This window comes from Apteryx mantelli, chromosome 3, assembly GCF_036417845.1.
Source record: "Apteryx mantelli isolate bAptMan1 chromosome 3, bAptMan1.hap1, whole genome shotgun sequence".
Classification (NCBI taxonomy): Eukaryota; Metazoa; Chordata; class Aves; order Apterygiformes; family Apterygidae; genus Apteryx; species Apteryx mantelli.
In genome coordinates, this window is record NC_089980.1 from 34,603,534 (window position 1) to 34,627,403 (window position 23,870).

Genomic DNA, 23,870 nt, shown 5'->3' on the forward strand with positions numbered 1-23,870 from the left:
AAACGCGCCTCGCCCCCTCATTGGGCAGCCGGCGCCCGCCGCGCCCCGCCCGCCGCTCCTCATTGGGCGACGTGGAGGGGCGGCGCCGCGAGGCCGCTCCCACCCCTCCCCTCCGGCGGCTCACGGGGACGAAGCCGCCCGCCGGAGCCGCGGCTTGCGCAGCGCGGAGGTTGGGGCGCGCACGCGCAGTGGCGCGTCCGCAGCGCCGCGCGCTCCGTGTGGCGCCTGCGCCTGCTCACAAGTCGTGCGGCCATTGCTTTAGGCGCCTCCGGGCTGCGGCGGCGGGAGGGTGAGTGCGCATGCGCGGTGGCAGGGGCGGCTTGGGTACCTCGCGCTCCTGGCGGCCGGCTGGGGAGGCTGCGGGGGGGTCGCTATGGCTGCCAGCGCCAAGTCCTTCCTGGCCGATGCGGGCTACGGGGAGCAGGAGCTGGACGCTAACTCTGCCCTCATGGAGCTGGACAAAGGTACGGCCGGGGGTGGGGGGGGGTCGCCTTCTGGGAGCCGGCCCCGCCCAGCGGCGGGGGGCGGGGCGAGGACTGCGCGCGGGGCGGGGCTGCCTGCCGCGTGACGCCCGGCATGTGCGGCGGCCGTTGGGGCCGTTGGCGCCCGCCGGGCGGTCTCCTTCCTCCCCCCTGCGTTCGCTCCTCATTTCCTCTGGCCCCCCTCGAGGGCGAATCCTGGGAGCTTTCTTTTGTACCGCTTTACCTCCGGCGGGAGTGCGGGAATGACCCAGCGGGGGTGGAGGCGCTTCGGTGTCCGCAGTAATTACTGTTGTCTCACGCAGGCCTCAGATCTGGCAAACTCGGGGAGCAGTGCGAAGCTGTCGTTCGTTTTCCCAGGCTCTTCCAGAAATATCCCTTCCCTATTCTCATTAATTCTGCTTTCCTAAAGCTAGCTGATGTTTTCAGAGTTGGGTAAGTAGTATCAGTCAGTTCGTAATGCTTCAAATCTCTGGCCTGTAGTAATGTATTGTATCCTGGGGTCTTGCTGCATTGGAGTCTGGGCAGCTTTGGCGTTTCCCTGCTTGCTTGATAACAGCACAGTGATAGTTAGTCTCTAGAGGACTGGGCGCTCTTCGTTGAAGCTTACCTGCTCCATCCTTAGTGGCTTAAGTGGCTGTGAGTGATCAGAGACACTTATTTTTTCCTGCCACTTGTCCTGAACTGAGGATTCACCTCTTCACTTGCTAACTCTTAAGTTTAGTGATGCAAATCCTTCCCTATAGGCACCTTCCAAATCAGAAATAATAAATAAATAAACATTCAAGTCTGCAAATTGCTTTGTTATGATGTGAATAGCAAAGACCAATGTGTAGCTTTTTCAGGTGCCTGATGCCTAAATGATGCATGTGGCAAAAAATACATTTTTGCTATTTTAGAAAGTTTATTTTTAAATCATTTAATAAGGATTTATAAGGTGAAACCAAGAGGAAGGAAAAGGAATTCACTCACACCTATCAAAGGTGGTTAGACTTCATGTCTTAATCTTTGATGCACTTTTCTAGCAGAATTACATCTGTAAGCATGTACAACACAGTATCTGCGTCAGTGCATTTTCATTGGTGTCAACAGGTTAATTTCCCTGGAAGAGAGTTGGGCCTAAATTTGATGTTAACTGTACTGTAAAACAGAAGTAGTGTATTAATAGTCTCTTTTTAACTATATCAGCCTAATGAAAAATACTGTCTCTAAAGTTAGAGATATTGCCTTGTTTTAATTAACTCAAATATCTTTACTAATCATTTTGCTTACTTAAAGTGTGTTTTTTTTATTTTTGGGGTGGGTTTTTTTGGAATTTCTATTATAATACAGTCTAATAAAGATAAGCATGTGTTTTTTAATAGAAACAACTTCCTGAGGCTATGTGTGCTCAAAGTTACTCAGCAGAGTGAGAAGCACTTAGAGAAGATCCTAAATGTGGATGAGTTTGTGAAAAGAATTTTCTCAGTAATTCATAGCAATGATCCAGTTGCTCGGGCCATTACACTCCGGTATGTATTTATAACAGAGATTTCAAGTAAGCCAGGTTCATCTAGCTAGTTATCCTAGTCTAGAATAACTTAAATCTGCAATTACCATGAATGAAATGTAGGAGGTGTTTTCCGCATTGAGCATAAAGATAAATGCAGCGACAACCATCTTAAAGGGAGTAAAAATAAATAAATAAAATAAGAATCTGTGACCAGAAGAACAAGATTATTAACAATTGATGATGGTGAGAATTGTGTGGATGGCTCCAGGCAAAACTGAATTCGCAACACTGAAGTTTTATATACTCAAAGAACGGAAGTGTTGTATGCATGAGATATCAGCTATATGCAACATACATTTGCATATGATGGAATTAGACAAGGATGAAAAGCAAAGTGCTTCATTATGTGTCAAAATAATTTTTGTTAACTTGTAAACAAAATTTATTTATGTGTACCTTGTTGCACTTGCACCTATTTTTCATGATCATTGTTCTGGATGTTTCCTGTTTGACAATTTCTGATCAAAAACTTCTAAGGAAGTGCCAATGTATTATCCGTTGCTTTGGCCTTCCTAGATTCAAATGAAAAATCTTCTTTTAAGCTCTCTCTAATGTCAATGACCTGTTGCCTTGGTGTCTGTCTTTGTAACACTGACCAACTTTATCATCTTAACTGCCTCTTGCAGCTCCCATGCAAGTGAATTCGAATGTGGAGAAAGCACTCTTCTCTCTCCCTTGCTTATTCTTTTCTTCTATCCATTCAGAACTGTTACTGATTTCAGTATTGAAAGATGGGAGGCACTAACAGAGGAGGGGTTTTTTGTTAGCTTGTACATACATTTCTTTCTTCTTTTGACATAATTATTTGAGTTTATGTTTTGATGTTCTACTGTCTCAGAAATACATGAGTCTAGTATATCTATAGCTTTTCTTAGTTTCCCTTCTGTATTCCAAGATAAAATTGTGCTTGCTGACTGGTGTGAAGGGCCACCTTGACAAACTGCCAGAAGCCTCAGGAATTTGCTCAGTTTGCAAATACGCTTGAATTGTTCATCAATTCACAAGATACATCAAGTGAAACACAGGTTAAAATAGTTGTTGGTTCAGCAGTATGAAAATCTTCGGTTGATCAGTTTTGTCCTCCTTGAGTAGTGTCAGTAAGGAGCATGTGAAAAGAAAAGTTGGCTAAAACAAAACTTTGTGTCTGGGTAGGAATTTTATTTCTAGATAGCTGTATATAAACATATAAGTCTTGGCTAAAATTGCCATCAGTTCAAATCCTGTATTCATTCTGATTTTAATTGGATTATACTTGACTCTACGTGCTTGAAAGATACTTCTGAGATATTCTTAATAAAAGTATAGGTGCTTTGATTTGTTCCTTTTTTTAGCAGTTACACAAAAGGGATTACACCATTACTAATATCTCGGATCAGCAAATTATCTTACAAACAAATGATGAAAGCTTGATATTTGTTTACTTGGTTATGGTAACACTCTGGAAACATTGCTTTCTTATAGTGGTTAACATTTCTGACCTTCTAGATGCTTGTCAGTTATTTACTTCTGCAGTCTTAGTGGGAAGAGGGATAGAAAGGTTGGAAACAGTTCTCTTAATGCTCTTTTATCCCCTAAGACTACCCAATTTATGATCTTAAATCCCATAACGTATACTTCATGTGTTTATGAAAACAGCCATTAATGCATTCTAGCATTAAATCTGTCATGCTGATATCAAAGCTTGAACTTAAAAGCATCTTAAAAATACTCAGTGTTCTCAGCACCATATTGCACTCTTAATTCTATAAGAATGCTTGGTGAGAAAACTTTTTCACTGTGCCCATTCAAGCTACAAAGTTATTGTACTAAAATATAATTGGTTTTATTAGACCACTAACAGAAGCCACATGCCAGTATTTGTTAATTTTAATTACATGCCTATTATTATCATTCACTTGTCTCTGTAATAGACATGAAAGAGCATTTATTTATATATGAACAGAGTCTTTTAACCAGTCCTTTTACATCCTTGGTTTCATCTTGCTTTTCTTCATAGTCATTGTGCTTCCTGATTCTGCTGTGATTTATTTCTGTAGGATGTTAGGCAGCATGGCATCTATAATTCCAGAAAGGAAGAATGCACATCACAGTATTCGTCAGAGTTTGGATTCCCATGATAATGTGGAAGTTGAAGCTGCTATATTTGCCGCTGCTAACTTTTCCGCGCAATCAAAGTAAGATGTAAATTCTTCAGTTTTTCATATTACAGAGAATGGAAACTCCATGGATACTATCACTCATGAAACCCAGTATTTTCTTCTGTGGTGTTAGTGATGTCATTTGTAGCAAAGCATTTAATTATGTACAATAATAGTATTGTAGGAAATCTGAATTCAAATTTAATAGATTTTTTTTTTTTTAATCTGAAGTACTATTGAAAAGTTCACAAATACAGGAAGGGCAAGTGGAAGAGCAGACTTTAAGAATATCAAGGATTATTTTACAGAAATTATGTATTAGGCAATTAAATATATTGCTGTTTGTCATGTTGACGCATTTGAAAAAGCTCCCATTGTATCGCTTGATCGTGCCCACGTCCTGCGTTTCTAAAATACTTTAAGTCTTGGCAAATGCTCTTTGTAAAATTTTTTATTATTATTAAAAAGTAACATTTGGTCCATTTGATTTTCATTTCACTTGGTACTTTGTCTTTTCTCTGCAGGGATTTTGCCGCAGGAATATGTAATAAGATCAGTGAGATGATTCAAGGTATATATGTATGTTGAATGATAAAGGGAAAAGCTTTAATTTCTTTGAAAATTCTTCATTATCCCTGTGTGGATATTACCAGAATACCTTGCCCTTATCCTCAAATGATTCCAGTTTTGAAATTAAATGAGCTATAACAAATAATCCAATGTCTGGTTCTTATATATGTCCTCTTTAAAATGTAATTTTTCAAAATACCTGGTTGGGAAAGAGTCAAAACATATCTATAGTATGGTGAATGAGCTTCTGTAAGTTCTCAGGTGGCTTCAGATGAGTTAATATGGATATTACCTGCAGTGTAGCAAAGAGCTGCCTTCCCAGGGAACTCTGAAAGCACTTGATACTGCTGTGGTTATGCTGCTAGCCAGCGTTAAGGTGTTATTTGAAACTAATTCAGGAGTCTGCACAATTTGCAGTCAACAATGATAGCAACACATATATATGGTGTGTCTCAGTAACTGCCGAAAGCCAACACAAAGGGCTAACACTTTGGCTACATCTTCCTTCCATGTTACAGGTTTAGCCACACCTGTGGACTTGAAATTGAAGTTGATCCCTATTCTACAGCACATGCATCATGACGCTAGCCTGGCCTCCAGCTCCCGGCAGCTGCTTCAGCAGCTGGTAACATCATATCCTTCTACCAAGATGGTCATTGTTACTCTGCATACATTTACGCTGCTTGCTGCTTCCTCTTTAGTTGATATTCCTAAACAGGTAATTCTTCTTAAATGCATTCCTTCAACTTAAAGTACAAAACAAGTTTAAAAAAACATATCCTAGCTGATCTTGAAAATAAATCAAGATGGATGCGCTGGGCTGGTCACCCCTATATGTTATAGAGAAAGAGTACTCTTAAAAACTGCTGCGTTCATATTTTGCTCTCTCTGATCTCATTTCCAGATAATCCCCTCAAACATCTGAAGGTTCCTTTATACCTTATAACCTGTCTTTCTTGGAAATCGGCTAGCATTTAGGAAAGGAAACACCCCTACTTCTTATGAAGACTTTTCATCTTGCCTGAAAAACCCAGGCTTCTTACTGCTGTGTACTCTCTTGGGCGGTGGGAGTGCCTTTCACCTTCCTTGCATGCAGGCAGATGAATATTTCAACAGTGTAGAGTGCGTTTAAAAATGTATTTCTTAAAGAACTCAGAGAAATTTGAATCTATTGCCTATAATTTAGGACTATAAATCAAGTTTTGAGAAAGTAGCAATGGAAAAATATAATGCTTTTATGTTTTGAATATGTGCTTCGTGGGCATGATTTATACAGTAAATCAGGACACTATTACACTTGTGATTCATCTAACTCATTCTTGTAAAGTAGTCAGGAAAATCTGTTGGCCTTTCTTCAGCCTTCCATAGTTCTACGAGATCGGTGTCTGTTACTGTTAGACTAATAGGATTGATCTGTCTGAAGCTTCTTCTTGGTATGAGCGATTTCTTTATTTCAAAGGGTGCTTTTGTTAGTATTGAACCTAAGCCAACTGAAACAACATTGAAATTCTTGATGTGCCTTTTTTTTTTTTTTTAATGGCAGTAAGCATTGTGCTTTAGGTTGTATTTGTGCAGCAGCCTATGCTGCTTTTAAGTGATGTAGTCAGAGTGGAGATGGAGAACAAAACCAAAGCTAACGTGTTCCTGATCTCTCATGTGTGCTTGCTGTTCCATCTCTGTAAATCTGCAGGAAATGAACACGGTAAAGGAGATGTTGTTAAGTATTATTTTAATCAAGATAAATTGTTCGTGTTGTTTTTGGCAGCTACTGAGGCATATACAATATGTCTGAGTTGCTATCAGTGTTGACTGCAGATTGTGTGAGCACCTAAGTTAGTTTCAAATGCCCTGAATACTTGCTAGTAGCATAATCAGGGCAGTATAAACTGTTTACACAGCTTCTTGGGAATGTTTTGTAGTGTATCTGTTAGTTAAAAGAGCTGAAACAGCTCTCAAGGTCTTTTAGGTACTGAGGGTGATACAGAGAAGAGTGCATGAACGAGAAGGAGAGTAGAATGATGACAATCAGCTGTTGGACTGTTTTCACTTGCCATGGAATAACAGCCTGAGTAGAGGCTTTGCCAGGTAGCAAGCAGTCTGACAGATCAAGCGTGGTAGTTTTGGCTGAGTATGCTCAAAATTCCTTCATGAGTGCTTCTGAAAAGACTTCGTTTTAGTAGCATCTCCTCCTCTTAAACAATGAATTTACCTTGTTATAGGTCCAGCTTTTGTTGCAGTACTTGAAGAATGACCCCAGGAAGGCTGTGAAGAGGCTTGCAATCCAGGACTTAAAGTTATTGGCCAATAAGACACCGCATACATGGAGTAGAGAAAATATTCAGGTTTATACATTTTTAAGCTAAATTTTAATGTAAAAATTTACAATGAGTTGTGGAATTCTTTTCTAAAAGAAGAACAGGTTGGGGAGGTTAAGGAGGGAACAATATGCATCTCCATATCCTTAAGTTACTCTGTCAAGCAGAGTAGCCAGATATTACTGAACATTTGAGAAATATTATAACTGAAAAAAGGCACATCTAATGTAGTAGGCATGTTTACAGTAAGAAAATAATTTTTCTATCTGACAAGCTCATCTAAGATAGTAGGCATCAGAGCTGAATATTCTCATTCATTTTACAATATTGAGCATGTGTTAATGCTCTCTTGCAACACTGAGAGTGTCTGTAAGGGATTTGCAAAGTTATGTCATCTGGAAAGCTGTACTGAAAAGGACAAATGTAATTTTGACTTTGTCTCTGAGAACTATTTTCTCATATTCAGTAGTATCTTTGTGACTCTGTGGGACCACAGAAGATAGGGCAGGATACTCAATAGGCCTTTAGTAGACTGGAGAACTGTCTTAAAAGCTTTTGCAACATTTGATCAATGAGACCTGATCTCTTTTTTTTTCTTTTTTTTTTTTTCTTTTTTTGACGTTATTTTTAATCAATAAATAACTTACTGGGTATTTGCTAGCGTACAAGACCCACTGTCACTTTTCTGCAAGCCATGTCTTCAGTCTACTAAAACTGATGCTTCAAGTAATGATTTTTAACTTATTCATTCAGTACTGTATAGTATTTTCTGTGGCAAGAATTTGATTCTCAAAACTTCTCATGGGCAAATGCAACTAAACCTTTATATAGAGATAGCTTTTGGGGCCTCCTTCCCTCCATATCTTCTCCCTTCTTCTGATCTTTAGGCACTCTGTGAATCTGCTCTTCACACTCCTTATGACAGCTTGAAACTGGGCATGCTGTCTGTTCTTTCCACATTATCAGGGACCATTGCCATTAAACAGTACTTCAGCAGTGCTCCAGGTAAGAAAACTATATGAAGTTATTACCTTTAGCATTTTTTTCTGATGGTTTGGCTACCTGCTAATAATTTAATTTAAACACTTTATGACTTTTTACTTATGTCATAAAGTATTTTTGAATTCAAGAACACTAGCTGAGAGTTGGACCATGTTCATTGTGAACCAGCTTGAAATGGTATTATGTATACTGAAGAATAGTCATGGTCTCAGATTCTGTTCCTGATTTTTTGGGGAGGGTGGAGGGAGGTAATTTGCTATGTGAAAGTTTTGTTTACCTTTGAGTTTTCAGCTTTTGTTTATGAAATGAGGAAATTTAATGCCTCTCAAATGGCAAACGTGTATTTCTACTTAAGGTGCTTTGAAACCATGGATGTGCATGATTTTTTTTAGTATGAATAAATGGAGCAATGTAGCATGGAGGCTTTACGGTATGAGAGTGGGCTGCTGTGTTACCCTGGCACAGTGAAGCTGTGTGACACTTTTGTGGGAATGACCTGCCTCAGTGCCAGGTGAACCTTCTGCCTTGTGACTGTATTCTGGAGAAGTAAAGTAGACATTTTGAAATCCTTCTTCTTACGTTCTTAAGATGGTGATAAAACTGTTTTTTGTTTTTGTTTTGGGTTTTTTGTTTGTTTGGAAAGCCAGACTGCCTTAATGAGTATGATGAGCCCAACTATATGGGCTGCAGAAATGAAGAAAACTAGTACATTCTCTTCAGTCATTCTGGCACGTCTTAATAATTAATATGTTCACTAGCTTTATTTAATCAGATATAATCCTTCTTAAGACCTCCAAGTCCCAGAAATATTGGCCTTTAGACTTGAATATGCTTTCTCATGTCTACCTTGTATAGAGTTGGCTGCTCAGGAAAGGAGGGAAAGCCTTCATATATGTAGAAGATAAGCATGCGTGTGTGTGGCTGTGTGTGTGTTAGAGGATAGGATGAAGATATAGGAAATAAAAAAACTAAACCAAGTTGGTGTAGATTTTGTGCAGAATTGTGCTTGAAAAGATTTTGTGCTATTATTGACTGTGCTGTTTCCTGTCCTGTTTGTCTTGTCCTTATTTAGGAACAGCTGCTACAACTGCAAGATCATTTGATTTAGTAAAACTAGCACAAGAGTGCTGTTACCATAATAACCGTGGCATTGCAGCTCATGGAGTGAGAATTTTGACCAATATATCAGCCTCTTGTCAGGAAAAAGGTAACTAAAAGCAAAAACAGTGGAATGTGGTCATTACGGTCAGGCTTATGCACTTACCACATATTAACTAGTCTTACACGCAAACTCATCCTGTGCTAGCATGATCCTTCCATAGAATAGGGGGAATGGGGACTGTAGTCTACTAGAAAATGTTCTCTAGGATTTCATGAATGATTGTGAAGATTCCATCATCTTCTAATTTAGAGAAAATTAATGGGCATAGTAGAACTCTGCTAAATAAATGCTTGTCTTACCTTTGCTGTAGACTAGTGCCTTGCCTTTGAGAACTTTTGGCACAAAATCTGTTGAAGAGTAATGTGTCATTTAGAAGTCTCAGCCCAGGGTTTTATGCACACCCTAAAAATGTCACAGTTGGCATGACGGCAGAATAGTTGTGAGAGATGGAATGTCAGAATTGATTCTAAACAAAATAAGGTAAACTAGAAGTGCTAGGAAGTATCTGTCATCACTGCAGCACCAGTGCAAGCATTACATCGAGTAAGATTAGAAACTATAAAAATGAGCTTACTTGATCTGTTTCTTTTCATTAGATCTCCTGCCTTTGGAGCAAGATGCAGTTTTTGGATTAGAGTCTCTTCTTGTTCTTTGTAGTCAAGATGACAGTCCAGGAGCTCAAGCAACCTTAAAGGTGACAGTAATGCTGTCTTTCATTGGCACAGCTTGAAGTTAAAGTAACAGCTTATATAGCAGAAAGAACACTACACCAACTCCTCTTTGGTGGAAGCATAGTGTACTGTCACGAGAGAAATCAAGATTAAGATTATTCTGTTCTCTGCTAGTAATATGAGTTCAGAGTGGCAGAGGAACTGAGCACAGCTGTAATACAACTCCGCTCAGGAGTTGTAGAGTAAGTTGATTGTTGTAGGAAGAAAAGAGAGAATGCTTCCAGTTAGAAAAACAGTTGTAGTAAAACATGGACTTGAAAATGAGATGGAGCTGGTTTTGGAAGCCTAAGAGAATCTTGGGAAGAACCTCATTTTTGCAGATGGGGACACAATGTACATGAATACAATGCTTTTAAGAACTGTTATTGTTTCATTTTACTCCATAAGCTGTTAACAGTAATGTTATCTGGTTATTTACATGTAAAGGCTAATATGAGAAAGAAGAGTATTGTCTCCTGAGTTGGTGATATGTTCTTGTGCTGTGAGCTCAGAGACAGGGGCCTGAGCTCTTAGAAGATCTCATCTTTTGTACAGTACATGGTTCTGAAAATACCATCTCCTGTATATTTCTGTAATCGTACTTTCGGTTAGGTGTCTCTGGGTTTTTTGTTTTGTTTTAAGTAGACCTTATGTTTATTGTATCTGTTGGTGTATGTGAATTACAGATTACATTAACTTGTATGGTGAAGTTGGTCAAGTGCCGTCCCCACCTGAGCCAGTCAGTGGTTGAATCCCTGTTGACCCAGTTGCACAGTGCCCAGGATGCTGCTAGGATTCTCATGTGCCACTGTTTAGCAGCTATTGCCATGCAGCTGCCTGTCTTAGCAGATGGGATGCTGGGAGACCTAATGGACCTCTACAAAGTCATTGGACGATCTGCCACAGATAAAAAACAGGAACTCTTGGTAAGACCTCCTTGTTCTGTCGAATTGCCCTTAAAGGATAAAGTCCGTGGAAACTACTGTACATGCCTCTTATTTAAAAAGGCAGTTAAGCTGTTTGTGTGCGTGTTGATGTGTCAGACTATAGCCTTATTTTCAGCCTTGCTTTAACTTTTAATTATGTATGCTAATGTTCAACATCAAAATCTCATAGCTCATATAGATGAACTATGCAATATATTCCATCAGATTTTCCAGCAGATGGCACTGTTTAGACAAACCTAACTATTGAAATTTTTGGGGTATTCTGAAGAAATAATCCTTCTAGAAAACCAAAATGGCAGTTAACTATCTCAATTTATGTATAGTCCCCCATGACTTTTAATATAGTGTAATAAATATGCTCTTATGTCTATTTGAGAATGAATTTGAATTTTAAGAAAGAAATGATAAGTTTATTGTTAATTCAGTTTGGAACGTTCAGAAATACCAGTTAAGGGCAGCAGTAAAGATTCTTTAAATGAAAGTCAGACTTTAATCTACAAGAAATACTTGAGTTGCCATAAATATTTAAAAGATATGATTAAGAAAACTTTTTTCAGTTAAAATATACATTTAGTCTTCTATAAAGTTTTAAGACCAAAATCAAGCAGATCATTTTTGATAGTTTAGGAAACAGGTATTTTTTTTCCTTCTTGAATTACAACCTTCTTCCTTACCCCTCCGCTCTTCATTAGGTCTCTCTTGCCACAGTGATATTTGTTTCCAGTCAGAAAGCTTTATCTTCAGAAATCAAAACTGTTATCAAACAGCAGCTTGAGAATGCTTCTAATGGATGGACAGCCTACAGGATAGCCAGGCAGGCTTCCAGAATGGTAAGTGAAAGTACCTGGTGCACAGCGGTTTGGTGTGGTGAAAGGAAGCCTAGTGATTTCTTTGAACTGAAAGAAGTAAGAAAAATGGCAAGGCTCAGAGGGAGGAAACCAATGGGGAAAGAAATATATCATTTTCTGTCTTAATTCCTTGGAGTGCTGATTTAGATAAATGCCATTCAGGGCAGTCATCCCATTAGGGTGGCTTCTCTAGCCATTTGTCTTTTTGAAATATTTGAGAAGGAAGAAAGTAATGACCCATACTTTTTTTGAACGTGTGCCTAATCTGTTTTGACTGACTGCTCTTTGGGAGGTGATACAGGCCCTCCTGCTATGAGCTTCTCTTTCTTCAATGTGAAGAAAGGAAGTAAAAGATACTGTTCTTCTTTTCCCTCCAGTAAAGTTGCAGCTGGTGTTGGAATTATGTAGGTATTATAGCACAGGATGCTGGGGTAGTTTTAGACAGAGAAAGTACACGTTGCAGAGGGGAGATCAGAGCATAGCACTATGTTGGTAACTCCAACAGAGCTCCTGCTTTTAAGCTCTGGGCTGATTTAATAGTTTCCAACCCAATGTTACTGTGAAGATGCTTTCATCTATGTCCTGTGTTTTCAGCAAAAATAAATGCAGACTTCTAGATTTGTTTTTCACCTTGTTGGCCTGTGTTGTGTACATAATTATACAGGCTGCTATGTCTACGGCATAAGCCTCTGTGCTTTTACTTATTTCTAGGGCTGCTGCTGTCAAATGATTGGAAGAAGTTTTACTGTTTCTATTTTTAAAGTGAAGAGTAGTTCTGGAGGTGTTACTGTTCTCTTATTTGTATGCGTTACTTATAAACCCACAGCCTTCTTTCTTGTCCCATTTCCCAAACCTTCATGTCATTACAGGGCAACCACGACATGGCCAGAGAACTGTATCAAAGCCTGCTGACTCAGGTGGCTTCAGAACACTTTTACTTCTGGCTGAACAGTTTGAAGGAGTTCTCCCATGCAGAGCAGTGTTTGACAGGTTTGCAAGAGGACAACTATAGTTCAGCACTTTCTTGCATTGCTGAAGCTTTAAAATCCTATCACAAGGGAATAGCATCACTGACGGTTAGCATAGATCTTCTACTTTGATTCTGTATACTGTAGCAGAGCTGTTCAGTTTCTGTTCTTAAAACTCTCAAAAACTTTTGAAGTTTGTCTGGCATCTGCTGGACTTCTTGAAAGGATTACAGGGAAAAGCTGGTTGTAACCCACAGCATCTTCAGAAAGAAGATCCTGTAGCTAAGGTACTTAAGTGTGACTTGCTAGATCTTTTTGGGTTTTTTTTTGAATTTTCCCCTCACTTCTTTCATTATTCAAATCACGTCTGGTATTTGCCAGAATTTTTTTTTTTTTAATTACATTACTTAAATTTTTCCACCCATTGTCTTGGCTGGGTAAGTGTTGTTGTAATCACTAGATTTTGTCTAAACAAAATTTTGGAAATTTGTCTAAACTGCCTGCTAGTTTCTTGAGATGTGGAGAAGGATTGACTTGTACTCCCTCCTCCTACTGAATTGGCGTTGCCTTATATTTGACAATATGATCCTAAGGAATCCTAACCAATATAAGGCAATGCCAATTCAGTAGGAGGAGGGAGGACAAGTCGGTCTCTTCAAGTCAGCAGATTTCAGATGGTACCTTCTTTAAGCAAATGGTTTCTCCTTATCTAAAGTTGTGAAAATAGCTAGAGGGTTTGGGGAGGGGGGTGTGTCTTTTGAATGAAGCTGCTTACTTTTTTTTGCCATTACCAGCACTGTCAGTGTCAAGACAGTTCAGATATTAGTGTTTGTTATTAAACTGCCCTGAATCATCAGGAAGGACATGAACTTCATGCCTTTGTCCTTTGAGAGAAAACTCCATCATTCCTGAAGTATTTGTCTTTAATTTGTTGGCTGAGTGAATAAGGCTTTTAATTCACCATTTCAGGATTTCCCTAACATCTAAAAGACTGGGGGGAGGGGAAACCCGTCTAATTAAGTGTTAATATTTAATACAGGCAGAAAAAATAATTTGCTTAAATAGGTCATTCTGTGATTCAGTAATTTAATTAGCCTTTTCCTAGACTTTTTTTTTTTCTCCTGTTGAAGTATTACTGTCCTCATCTCCTATGCTGACTTCACATCCTGTGCATTGCATAGGTATTGCCCCCAGAAAAGCACTTCCCTATGGGCTGTTATGGTCTAGAGAAGTAAGTACAGATTTCAAGGGCCAGAGAAGACAAAACCGGGTTTTACTGCAGACTGTTGCTGACTCGTTGCATCACTCTGGATAAATTCCTAACGTTGTTTGTCTTGGCTGTAAAAGGAGACACGCTTGCATCTACAGAACTCGACATTTCAAAGAGAAGCAAGGTGTCTTAAGGGGTGCGTGATAAGGCTTCTGCCTTCTCCCCTTTCACCGTCAGCTTTCCTGGTGCTGTTTCACTGTAGAGCATGACTCAGCACTGTAGGTACTGCAGAGCCCAGCCTGCACTGCAGACTCTTAGCACATGTGACAAAGCCTATGTAGTTACCCACTCTGAAGCTGGAAATACTGCGCAATACTGGTAATCTGCAGCTGTTCATTCAGCCCAGCTTAGCAGTGATGAAATATGCAGACAGTATCTCATCTGGTCAAAGTCACTCAGTTTCTTTTTGGTATACATCCTTCTTGCATTGCTTTATGCAAAGTTCTCTTTTGTGTGAGTTACGCCACTTGAAAAAGGTTGCATTACTTTACAGAAGAGAGGTTGGATGTGGGGGGAGGGGAGGTGTGTTGTAAAGTGTATCAGCCACAGTTTCCATCTGTCTCACTGAGTGCTTCTTTGTGTAGTTATCAAAGGTTTTGAGATAGGGCCTACTCTTTTCTGGCCCAGAACTTGCATCTCACTGGAAGTTTTATGCCTATTTTTCACTATAGGTAATCTAGAGAAGACACAGAACTTGAACAGAGCATTAAGTAGCACTCACTCTAAATATGCTGATAACAGTGGTGTTACTTAAAGAACTTAATTAAGCTGAAGAACTTTTTCTGTGGTTTTCACAAAAAGTACAGTAGTTCATTTATTGTCCATGGCTGTATAGGTAGAAGATAATGTAAACTGCAGTATTAATGAAGCAAACTTGTATTTCTATTTACAAGAATTCATTCCAATTTGTGCTACTAAAAATGTCTGGATTTTCTGATCGAAAGTACTGGTTCTTTATTCTCTATAAAAGCATGCAGTCTCTGCAGAGCAATTACAGTACAATGAGGTCCATTCCACAGAGGATTTTTGAAAGCACCCTTCCAGAATAAACTCTTGAACAATTTCCATTTAAAATGTTGTGGGTATCTTTTTTATTATTATTTTTTTAATGCCCTCGGAGAATGGAAAGCAAAGTGATAAGAGGGGCTGAATGGCTCAAGTGATGAAATAGTCTCATTTCTTAGGTTGAAATCTAGCTCAGTAGTTTAATTAAAATGGTTGTAGTTGGCTGATGTTTCCTCACTTTAGTCAATAGCAGGGTAGTTCTCAGATGACATGTGAAGTTTTGAGATACACTTGTTTGCTTTCCTGCCAGTAAAAAACTGGCTCTTGATAAGGTTTTGGAGAGGGATCATAACTTCTTGCCTCCAGAAGTGGCCTTTCCTGATGAGGAATGAGAATCATGTGCATAAGTATATCGTGCATAAGTATATCATGCATCCATTCTGTGAGTAAGAGAAGGTCCCAGTAGGGTTGGCTTTTCTGGGAGGAGGGAGGGAGGTTTTCAAAATGTGTCAGTATATGAAAAATAAGTAATTAATTTTGGCTTGACTAGTGTTTGCCCCCTCCTGGCTGTCTTAAGCTGTCACAGATGCTTATGCAAGTCAGATAAGCTCTTAGGGAACACAGTTATTTAGAAATTACAGTTCTGTAAAATAGCAGCATGTCTTCCCTCTTGGCATTCCGTTATTTAATATTCTCAGTTGTCACTGACCTGTCTCTGCCATCATTAAACGCAAGGTTCATTGCCTTTGTAATGTTCCTGTCCACTTCACAGTTCCAGGAAAATCAAAGGTTTTCATTCCTTATACTTGATGCAGGTTACTTCAGCCAATTCTTTCTCTTCCGGCTGATAGAGAGAATCACTTCTTCAGTCCTTGTATTTCTGTCTGTCCAGCGATTCAGTATGCTCTCTCATGCTAAGGAATGTCTGGACTACTGTCATTTGAAGCCTGATGACTTGGCCTTGGAAAAAGAGGAAATAGGTGCCCTAATTGTATTGTAGCGACTTGAGCGACATTTGTTTTAAGGCTGATGCACTTGAAATACAGTTTAGTAATTACCCAAACTTCTGTGTCCTTTGTATTGAGTATGATTTTAGTGGAGCAAATCTGCTAGCTGTTTTTTTGGTTTTTGTTTTTTTGTTTTAAAAAGGCTTTTAGAATTAAAGAATTCTGTTGTTTGATGAGACGGTTCAGTGATGTTGCAAAATTATTTTGCCATGTTTGCTTTTGACCTCTGTTACAGACATTCCTATTACTGTGTTTCAGGCTGCCAGTACACCACTTAATCCTTTGAGCTTTCAGTGTGGGTTTGTGAAACTCAGGATTGACCTCCTGCAAGCTTTTTCTCAACTCATTTGTACCTGCAACAGCCTAAAAACAAGTCCACCACCAGCTATTGCCACAACAATTGCTATGACATCAGGAAATGATCTCCAAAGGTGTGGGCGCATCTCTAACCAGGCATGTATTCATTGTTCCACTTTCTTGTGCAGTTTTGTTTTGACTCTGACATACCTGCTGAGAAGCAAAATTCATCTCTGACAAAAGAAGTGAAAAGTGGCAGTAAAGTGTTTTGCTAAATAGTAGGCCTTGTTTTTTCCATTGTGGCTATAAAAATACCTATCTGCAGCAGACCTTGTTTTGAGGTTGTGTGTATGGGCGTGTTTTTCCACGTATTCATGCACACACAGTTTCTAAGGATATGCATGTAGCAACCTGCTTAGAACACTCAGACTTGTAGCAAAACCTTTCCATCTTGCTTTGGAACACCTCAGGTACTGAAGAAAATGCACTTAAAGATCATGCTGCAATATTTTTTTGGTGAGTGTTGACAGCTGACTTGGTACAGTATGGAATACCAAGGCAGTCTGCTCCTGAAATGCATGTAACCTGCAAGAAGGAATCACAGGCAGTCTTTGAAAGACAGAGCAGTTAGATTCACTGGGGGCAGGGTGAGGAGGAAGGAGTGAGTTAAACCCCCAAAGGGTGTATTTGTGTTTTGATATAGGAAAAATATCTGTTTAGAGCATGTATAATTCTGTGTCACTCTGCACTTTGTGTGAAGAGGTAGGAATTATAGATATTCTGCCACAATATATTGTCTTACTCCCCCAGTGTGGTATGTTATAGCATAGTTGGGGGCAGGGGGAAAAGGTGGCTTGTTTGTTTCTTGACTAGTAACGTTGTCTCTGTAGATGAAACTCTCAATGGAGGAATTCCGAAACTTGGCTACACGTTATGGAGATCTGTATCAGTCATCTTTTGACGCAGACTCAGCAACTCTAAGGAATGTAGAATTGTATCCTTTTAAAAGCTCAGAATTTGCCTACTTCCCTCTTCCTTCTTGTGCAGGCCAAATGAAGCTTAACCATCCTGTTTTCTATGAAGGCAGACACAAAGTAATACTGAAGCAATTAATAACGTAAAAATCAGATACGAACTGCTTAAAACATATTTGAAAATAAGTATTGCTGTGCTATTATTTCAAATTACTTTCTGAACAAGTTAGGACTCAAAACTTCCAATAGCATAAAGTTTGGGATTCTTGTAGTTCTTGTCCTATACTTACTAAAGGAATAGTGATTGTAGGATTACTTCATGAAAACTAGAGAACCAAAGAAAACTATCAGTAATGAAATATGATATCTCCTGTTTTAGGTACCAAGTTTGTAAGTCTTTTAAATCTTTAATATTAATATCAGACAACAGCAGAGCTGCCTGTTGATTTCACATGCGATAGAAGCCCTGATCTTGGATCCAGAATCTGCAAGGTAGGTTTGGTACTTAACTTTCTGCTCCTTTGCTTTTTATTCATTCCCAAATCCTTGGGGCTTCAAGCCTGGGAATTCAGAAAATGTCTCAAGGGACCCTTGCGATTCTACTCTGGGCAGGCTTGAGCACCTGTGCTGAGGCTGGCAGGGTAGGGACTGTCTTTTAGGTTCTGCTCTTTATACTCATTGTGCTCTTGGGAGAGATATAGTGGACTTGTCTTAAATACAGATTTGCATCAAAATAAAAAGCAACTATCTAATCTCCTCTATTAAGAGATTAGAAAATTTTATTTATTACTATTTATTTATCTGTTGCTATTTTAATTTGTGTCATTCTGTGTTAACTGTCATATGCACTGTTTGGCACTCTCGAGTGCACATTGGTTTCCTTCAGAGTCCTGGGAATTTCTCTCTTAGATTAATTTAAACTTCTAATATAAATCCATCCCCTTTAGTTACAATAACTTATGCCCCCTAACAAAAATTGCTTTGAAGCAACTGAGTTGAATCAGTCTCTGAAACTTCCAGGTTGAGATTAAATGGAAGATAATGTGGCTAAACATCTCTTTAAATGTCCAGTTATGTAACTGTGAATAAAAGTGGACATCCCAAGAGACTCTGCCCTACTCGTTATGAATTAAGAATCATCTAGAAGGTGTATTAACCACTGCTGTAAAAAGTATGAAGCTGTGGATCTTCAAAAAGTTGGGTGTCTAGGAGGTGAATTTTTTTCAAAGCACCTGATTGTGAGCCAGGAAATCTGAATTTTATTGCTGCCTCTAACTGGTATTCTCATATTTCCTTGAGTTATGAGACTTTTTAAAGCATTATAAACACTTCAGACTTAAATAAAAGCTAGGGCAATTGAGCATGCTCAATCTCAGTCCTGTAACTGCTTCAAGTGCAAGAGAGCAGGACAGAAAGTGGTGAATAAGCTATAGTAAAGAAGGGTTTAAATGTAAAGAGCAAGTCTTGTAGTGGAAAAATAGAGAAACAGAGTAAACAGTTTAAAAAGCAGAGTTATTTCTTAGTGGAACTAAAGTTGTAATAGAGGATGGTCGTCTTGGGCATGTTTGAGAGTGAACATCTCTGACTAGGTTGAGGGGAGTATGCTGGGCACAATACATTTATTTTATTTTCTAGTTTCCAAGAATATAATTCAAATGGAACAGCGCATGTTGAGAGTGAATATGAAAGAAGAATGATGTCTGTATTTAACCATGTACTGGAAGAAGTGGAATCCCTCAACAGGAAATATGCTCCTGTGTCTTACTTGGCAAGTAACAGCTTTTAAATGTGTAAATGAAGGTTCCCCATACTGACCACCTCCATATATCCATTGTGGTCAAGAAACCAAAGACCACATTTCAGTTAATTGACATAACCTGTTAATAGCACAAGTGATCTCTAAGGAGACTTTAATAGTTATTAAAAAAAAAAATGCTACAAAATCTGTAACCTTACTGGTCTGATGAAAAGTAATGTTTTAGAAATCCTGACACTAAGAATATAGCAAATGCTGATAGAGGTCAAAATACCTGAAAGTAATATCAAGCCTCTGTCAGATCTCTCACCACACTCGCATTCAATAGCTGTGAAGCATATTCTGTTAGTTTGTGCTGTTGTTACAGAGGAGTTCTACCCCTGCAACATACAGTGCTGGAGAGTCCAGCACTAGACTAGCTTCAGTTTCTGAGCTGTTGACAGTGTGGTGTTCTGTGAGTATAGTATTTCTCTTATCAATACAGGTCATCAGACAACACAATGTAAAGTGTACTGAATGCAAACAGTAAGCTGATAATGTTCTCCTTTTACAATGCTAGTATGATGTCTTCTTTTACTGTCAGTGAACATCATAAAGCTGAAGACCATGCTGATGGAAACAGGGTAGTTCATATGTCATGGGTAGCATCTATTTGCCCTATTTCTAAATTCAGCAGTCCTTACCAATTCCAAATTGTGTAGAAAAATGAGTTAAGTAAAATGTAGCTAAGGTAAACCCTATAAATTTAGCGTCACAGGTTCCGTACCAGTGCAGCTCCTTGACTTCAATAGTGTTGACTTTGTTCACCTGAGCAAGGAGGGTATGCTGCAGTAGGGGAAGGAAGAGTAGACAAAAGGCTAAAAATTAAATTATTGTAAGCTGTGGTAGATGCCAGTCTTGTTCACTGTTTTTTTTGTTTGTTTGTTTGGGGTTTTGGGGGGTTTTTGTTTGTTTGATTTTGGTGTGGGTGTTTTTTGTGGTTTGTGGGGGGAGAATAATGTGGGAGGGCCTAGCAATACTGTGCTGGTGACTTTAACAACATACTAGACTAAAGCAGGAATGATTTGGGCTTTTCTTTTCCATCACCTCCTTGTTCTTTGCAGAGCGGAATACTTTTTTTCTTAAAGGGTAGAAAATAAACAGAGAGGCTTAATGTAGTCTCTCTCATCATAGTGGCTGTTATCCTTTGACTATGTATTTCCAGTCTTTCAGTGGAAATTACTGCAGTTTTAGTACTTTAAGAGCATGTCTTTTCTTTGTGCTATAAAAGATTTCTCATTTGGTTTGGCTCCATTTATTACAGCATACAGCTTGTCTATGCAGTGCTGTCATTGCCTTGTTGAAGGTACCCCTTTCATTTCAAAGGTACTTTTTTCAAAAACTGCAGTCTACAAGCATTAAGGTAAGTACTGCTCAAATGTGGTTTAAAAATTCCATTCATAGAATCTTTACTTCATAAGGAAAGGTTGATATAGCCTTACTAAAGGCACAGAGATTCGGCATTTTTAGTAAAGGCACTTAACTGCAAATAGCACTTGGGTTTGCCTGTTTGGATCAGCTAGAATAATATGTACATAAGATTATTAAGAACTATTAGTCTGTGACTTGGACAAGCAAATAGGATTCAGTTTGACTGCAGAGCTTTAAAGGTAAAAAACTGACTGTGGAACTTCCCTTGATTCTGAGTCTGCAAAGGTAGATAATGTTCTAGTCTTGGGAAAGCAACTTTTCTCAGCTTGTATTGTTTTTCCTTTTCCTTTAAAAAATGGCATTTACTATCTTGGAAGAGAACTGTAATATTTGTCAGTTGGCAGGGTAAGAATGGCTATATGCAACCTTCATCATGAGCAGGGGGGAAAAAAAGAGGGGACTTTTCCTTGAACTCAGGTGCTCCCTTTTTCTGGGAAAAATGAGTCTTAAGTTTTTAAATGTTTACTTACTGCGTTTTACTGCTTTGTTCAGCTTAATATGTTTGGAGCTTACCTGTGCATATTTTGTAGAAGACTGTTCACTCCTTTCAAAAGTGTATAACTAATAAAACAGATGTAAAGACCTTGTCTGGTACTGCTGATGTGCTTATTAATTGTCATAGTAATGAGTCTCAGCTTTAAGTTCTGTGTTTCCATCTGCTATTTTCCATACCAAACCCCTCCTTGAAGTTTAAGAACTGTTTCCTTTCATGTATGAATTGCCTTTGCTTTTCAGAAGGCATAAGATTACATTTTTGTCTGGTTTTCTGTATTACAGCTTGCTCTATCCCCATCACCAAGGAACCCTGCAGAGCCTATTGCAGTACAGAACAATCAGCAACTGGCCTTAAAGGTGGAAGGAGTGGTTCAGCATGGCTCTAAACCAGGCCTCTTCCGTAAAATCCAGTCCGTCTGTCTAAACGTATCTTCAGTGCTGCAGAGCAAATCTGGACAAGACTATAAGGTATGGGTAATATAGAGCCAGACAGTATCCTAAGCTTTCTTGCTGTATTCTCCTGCTGTTTTGTTTGGCTTTGTAGTTTAGCAGAATTCTCAGGTTGAAATGAAGGGGTTCTTCTGTAATCCTCTCACTCTTGAGAGTTGACATTCAGGCACTGGTGGGAGCTAGGCATAGGCCCTGGAAGCAATCTGGGATTTTGATGCCTGCTGTATGCCGATATCTTTTCAGCAACAACTTTTATTCCAAACAAAAGAGATTTTTGTGATAAGAACAAGTCATTAGGAATCTGCTTGAGATCAGAAAAATTTGACCTAGTATGCAGCAAAGAAACTCCCAAGAAAAAAGGTGAGAGTAGGTTATTCTCTACTGCCTAGCCCCCAGAACTTCTTAATCCTCGTGTTGAGTTTTTTTGTTTGTTTATGGAAGTCAGGAGGACAGGCTGTCCAAATTAAATAGCACCTGAGGAAATACATAGTAAATTCAAATGAACAGTTTTATCAAAGATGGCATGTCTGAAGTTCAGGTTTTGCTAACATGATATCTAGTGAAAGGCCCATTTGTTTTTTTTGGTTTTTTTTTTATTGTGTGTGTTTCTTTTGTTTTAAAAACTCAGTTGCTTCTAAAGGAATAACATGACTAGGAAGTGTCTAACGTTAGTCTGACTTAGATTACTCAATAAAAAAAAAAAAGAACCTTGGGACAAAAAAGACTTGGTGCTAGCTATCTTGCTTCTGTTGGTAGATGCACAAATCACATTCATCAATGAAAAATATGTCAAGATTGGCTCAAACATACATGTGCATTAGTTTAGGAAAATTGAGGATAACAATCTTTCTCTTCTTCGACTGGAGAGCAGATGATCCCTTTTAATGGGTTATATAAAATGACATTTTAACCCTCCATGTGTTCTCAGATTCCTATTGACAACATGACCAATGAAATGGAACAGAGGGTGGAACCACACAACGACTACTTCAGCACTCAGTTTCTGTTAAACTTTGTGATACTTGGCACCCATAACATCACAGTGGAGTCCTCTGTAATAGATTCAAATGGTATTGTTTGGAAGACTGGGCCTAAAACAACTATTTTTGTTAAATCTCTTGAGGATCCATACTCCCAGCAAGTTCGTCTCCAGCAACAACAAGGACAGCCACCATCACAGCAGCAACAGCAAAGGACGGCATACTCACGGTTTTAATTCCTAGAAGTGACTCTATCTCTCAAGAGTCGAGGGGATCGCAGTTTTTCTTGGATGCAAGTTTTTTTCTTCCCCAAGGCTTACACTTTTAATGTTCTCTTAAGAAAGTCTCAGATACCACTTTGTTACTTTTTTAATTGGTTAAGCTGAGGTAAATTTGGGCTTGAATTAGCAGAAGCAACTCTGTTCAAATTTGGAGTTGCACTTTTACTATTCAGACCTCTATTTGATCTGTTCACTTCTGTTTACAAACCAGTTGCAGCAGGCTCCACAAACTTAGCTAGCAGGGGAGACCAAAGAACTGTGTGACTAGTACTTTCTGTACTTTGTTTTTCTGAAGCATGTGGGTTCTAATGTTAGGCTCGCAGGACATCTGTTAACGTGCTGGCTAGCTAATGCAGAACTGAGTGTAATACCAAGTCTGTATCTCTTAATGTGAAAGAACTGGCAGGAATATCCAGAGATTTTTCTGACATATTTTAGTAGCAAGTTCTAGTATTTGCCTGGTGTATCTGTATTTTTACAGTTCATCAGCACTGTTTGGTATGTTAATGTGAAAGGAACAAAATGAAAGCATGCTTTTCATATGCAGTTGTAAAGAGAAGACAGGCTGGAGGGGTGTCAGGAGAGTCTTACAAGAAGCAGAATTTTGCTAGTGGGAGCAATAACTTTCTTGGATGGTATAGAAAAGATTACTCTCGTTTTGAATCTTCTTCATTTATCTGTGTTTCAGAAGGTTCTTTTTAAGAGGAAAGTTAATTTGCAAGTTGTCATTCAGTTTTTACTACTTTGTATTTAAAGGAATTTATTAAATGCCAAAGCTTTGTAATCTTGTGTACTCTTTTACCAAATTAGTAATTCTAATTGGCACTTTTACAGGATAACTTTAAGGAGAATTTTGCCATGAATAGCAGTACTAGAAATTGATTCAGAATCAATTTGGAAATATGCTTCTTCATACATAGCTTTCACGCTACTTTGGAAGCGCAAAGGGCTGAACTTTGTCTGGATTCTCATGCAATAGATCACATAACATGTCCCTCACCTGGTCCTAATAAATAATCTCACTTCATCACTCTGCATGCAAGTAAGAGCTACTTGAATGGAGAGGAGGAAAGATGGCACTTCTTACAGACTTAACAGTTTGTAAATGGTTTAATCCCTATCATTGGAGCAGAAATTTTCATTGTCATTTTATCAGTAAATTTCTAATTAGCTGCTGTTTATTCAAGTGGATTC

General features: G+C 38.9%; 1 protein-coding gene across 2 annotated transcripts; it reads left to right on the forward strand.

The window, feature by feature from the left end:
* The first annotated feature begins 330 nt into the window (after positions 1–330).
* On the forward strand, positions 331–23,460 carry INTS7 (integrator complex subunit 7). Of its 2 annotated transcripts, XM_067293094.1 has the most exons (20): positions 331–464; positions 785–914; positions 1,844–1,990; positions 4,068–4,205; positions 4,694–4,740; positions 5,258–5,457; positions 6,959–7,081; positions 7,942–8,059; positions 9,129–9,263; positions 9,815–9,912; positions 10,615–10,854; positions 11,568–11,705; positions 12,593–12,799; positions 16,232–16,426; positions 17,161–17,264; positions 17,668–17,736; positions 18,880–19,012; positions 20,304–20,402; positions 21,248–21,433; positions 22,344–23,460. In XM_067293094.1, exons 1-20 carry the CDS (start codon positions 374–376, stop codon positions 22,629–22,631), a joined length of 2,886 nt encoding a protein of 961 aa, XP_067149195.1. In that variant the 5' UTR covers positions 331–373; the 3' UTR covers positions 22,632–23,460. The 2 variants fall into 2 exon arrangements, with proteins under 2 accessions (XP_067149195.1, XP_067149196.1); XM_067293095.1 differs by lacking the exon at positions 20,304–20,402.
* The last annotated feature ends 410 nt before the right edge of the window (positions 23,461–23,870 follow it).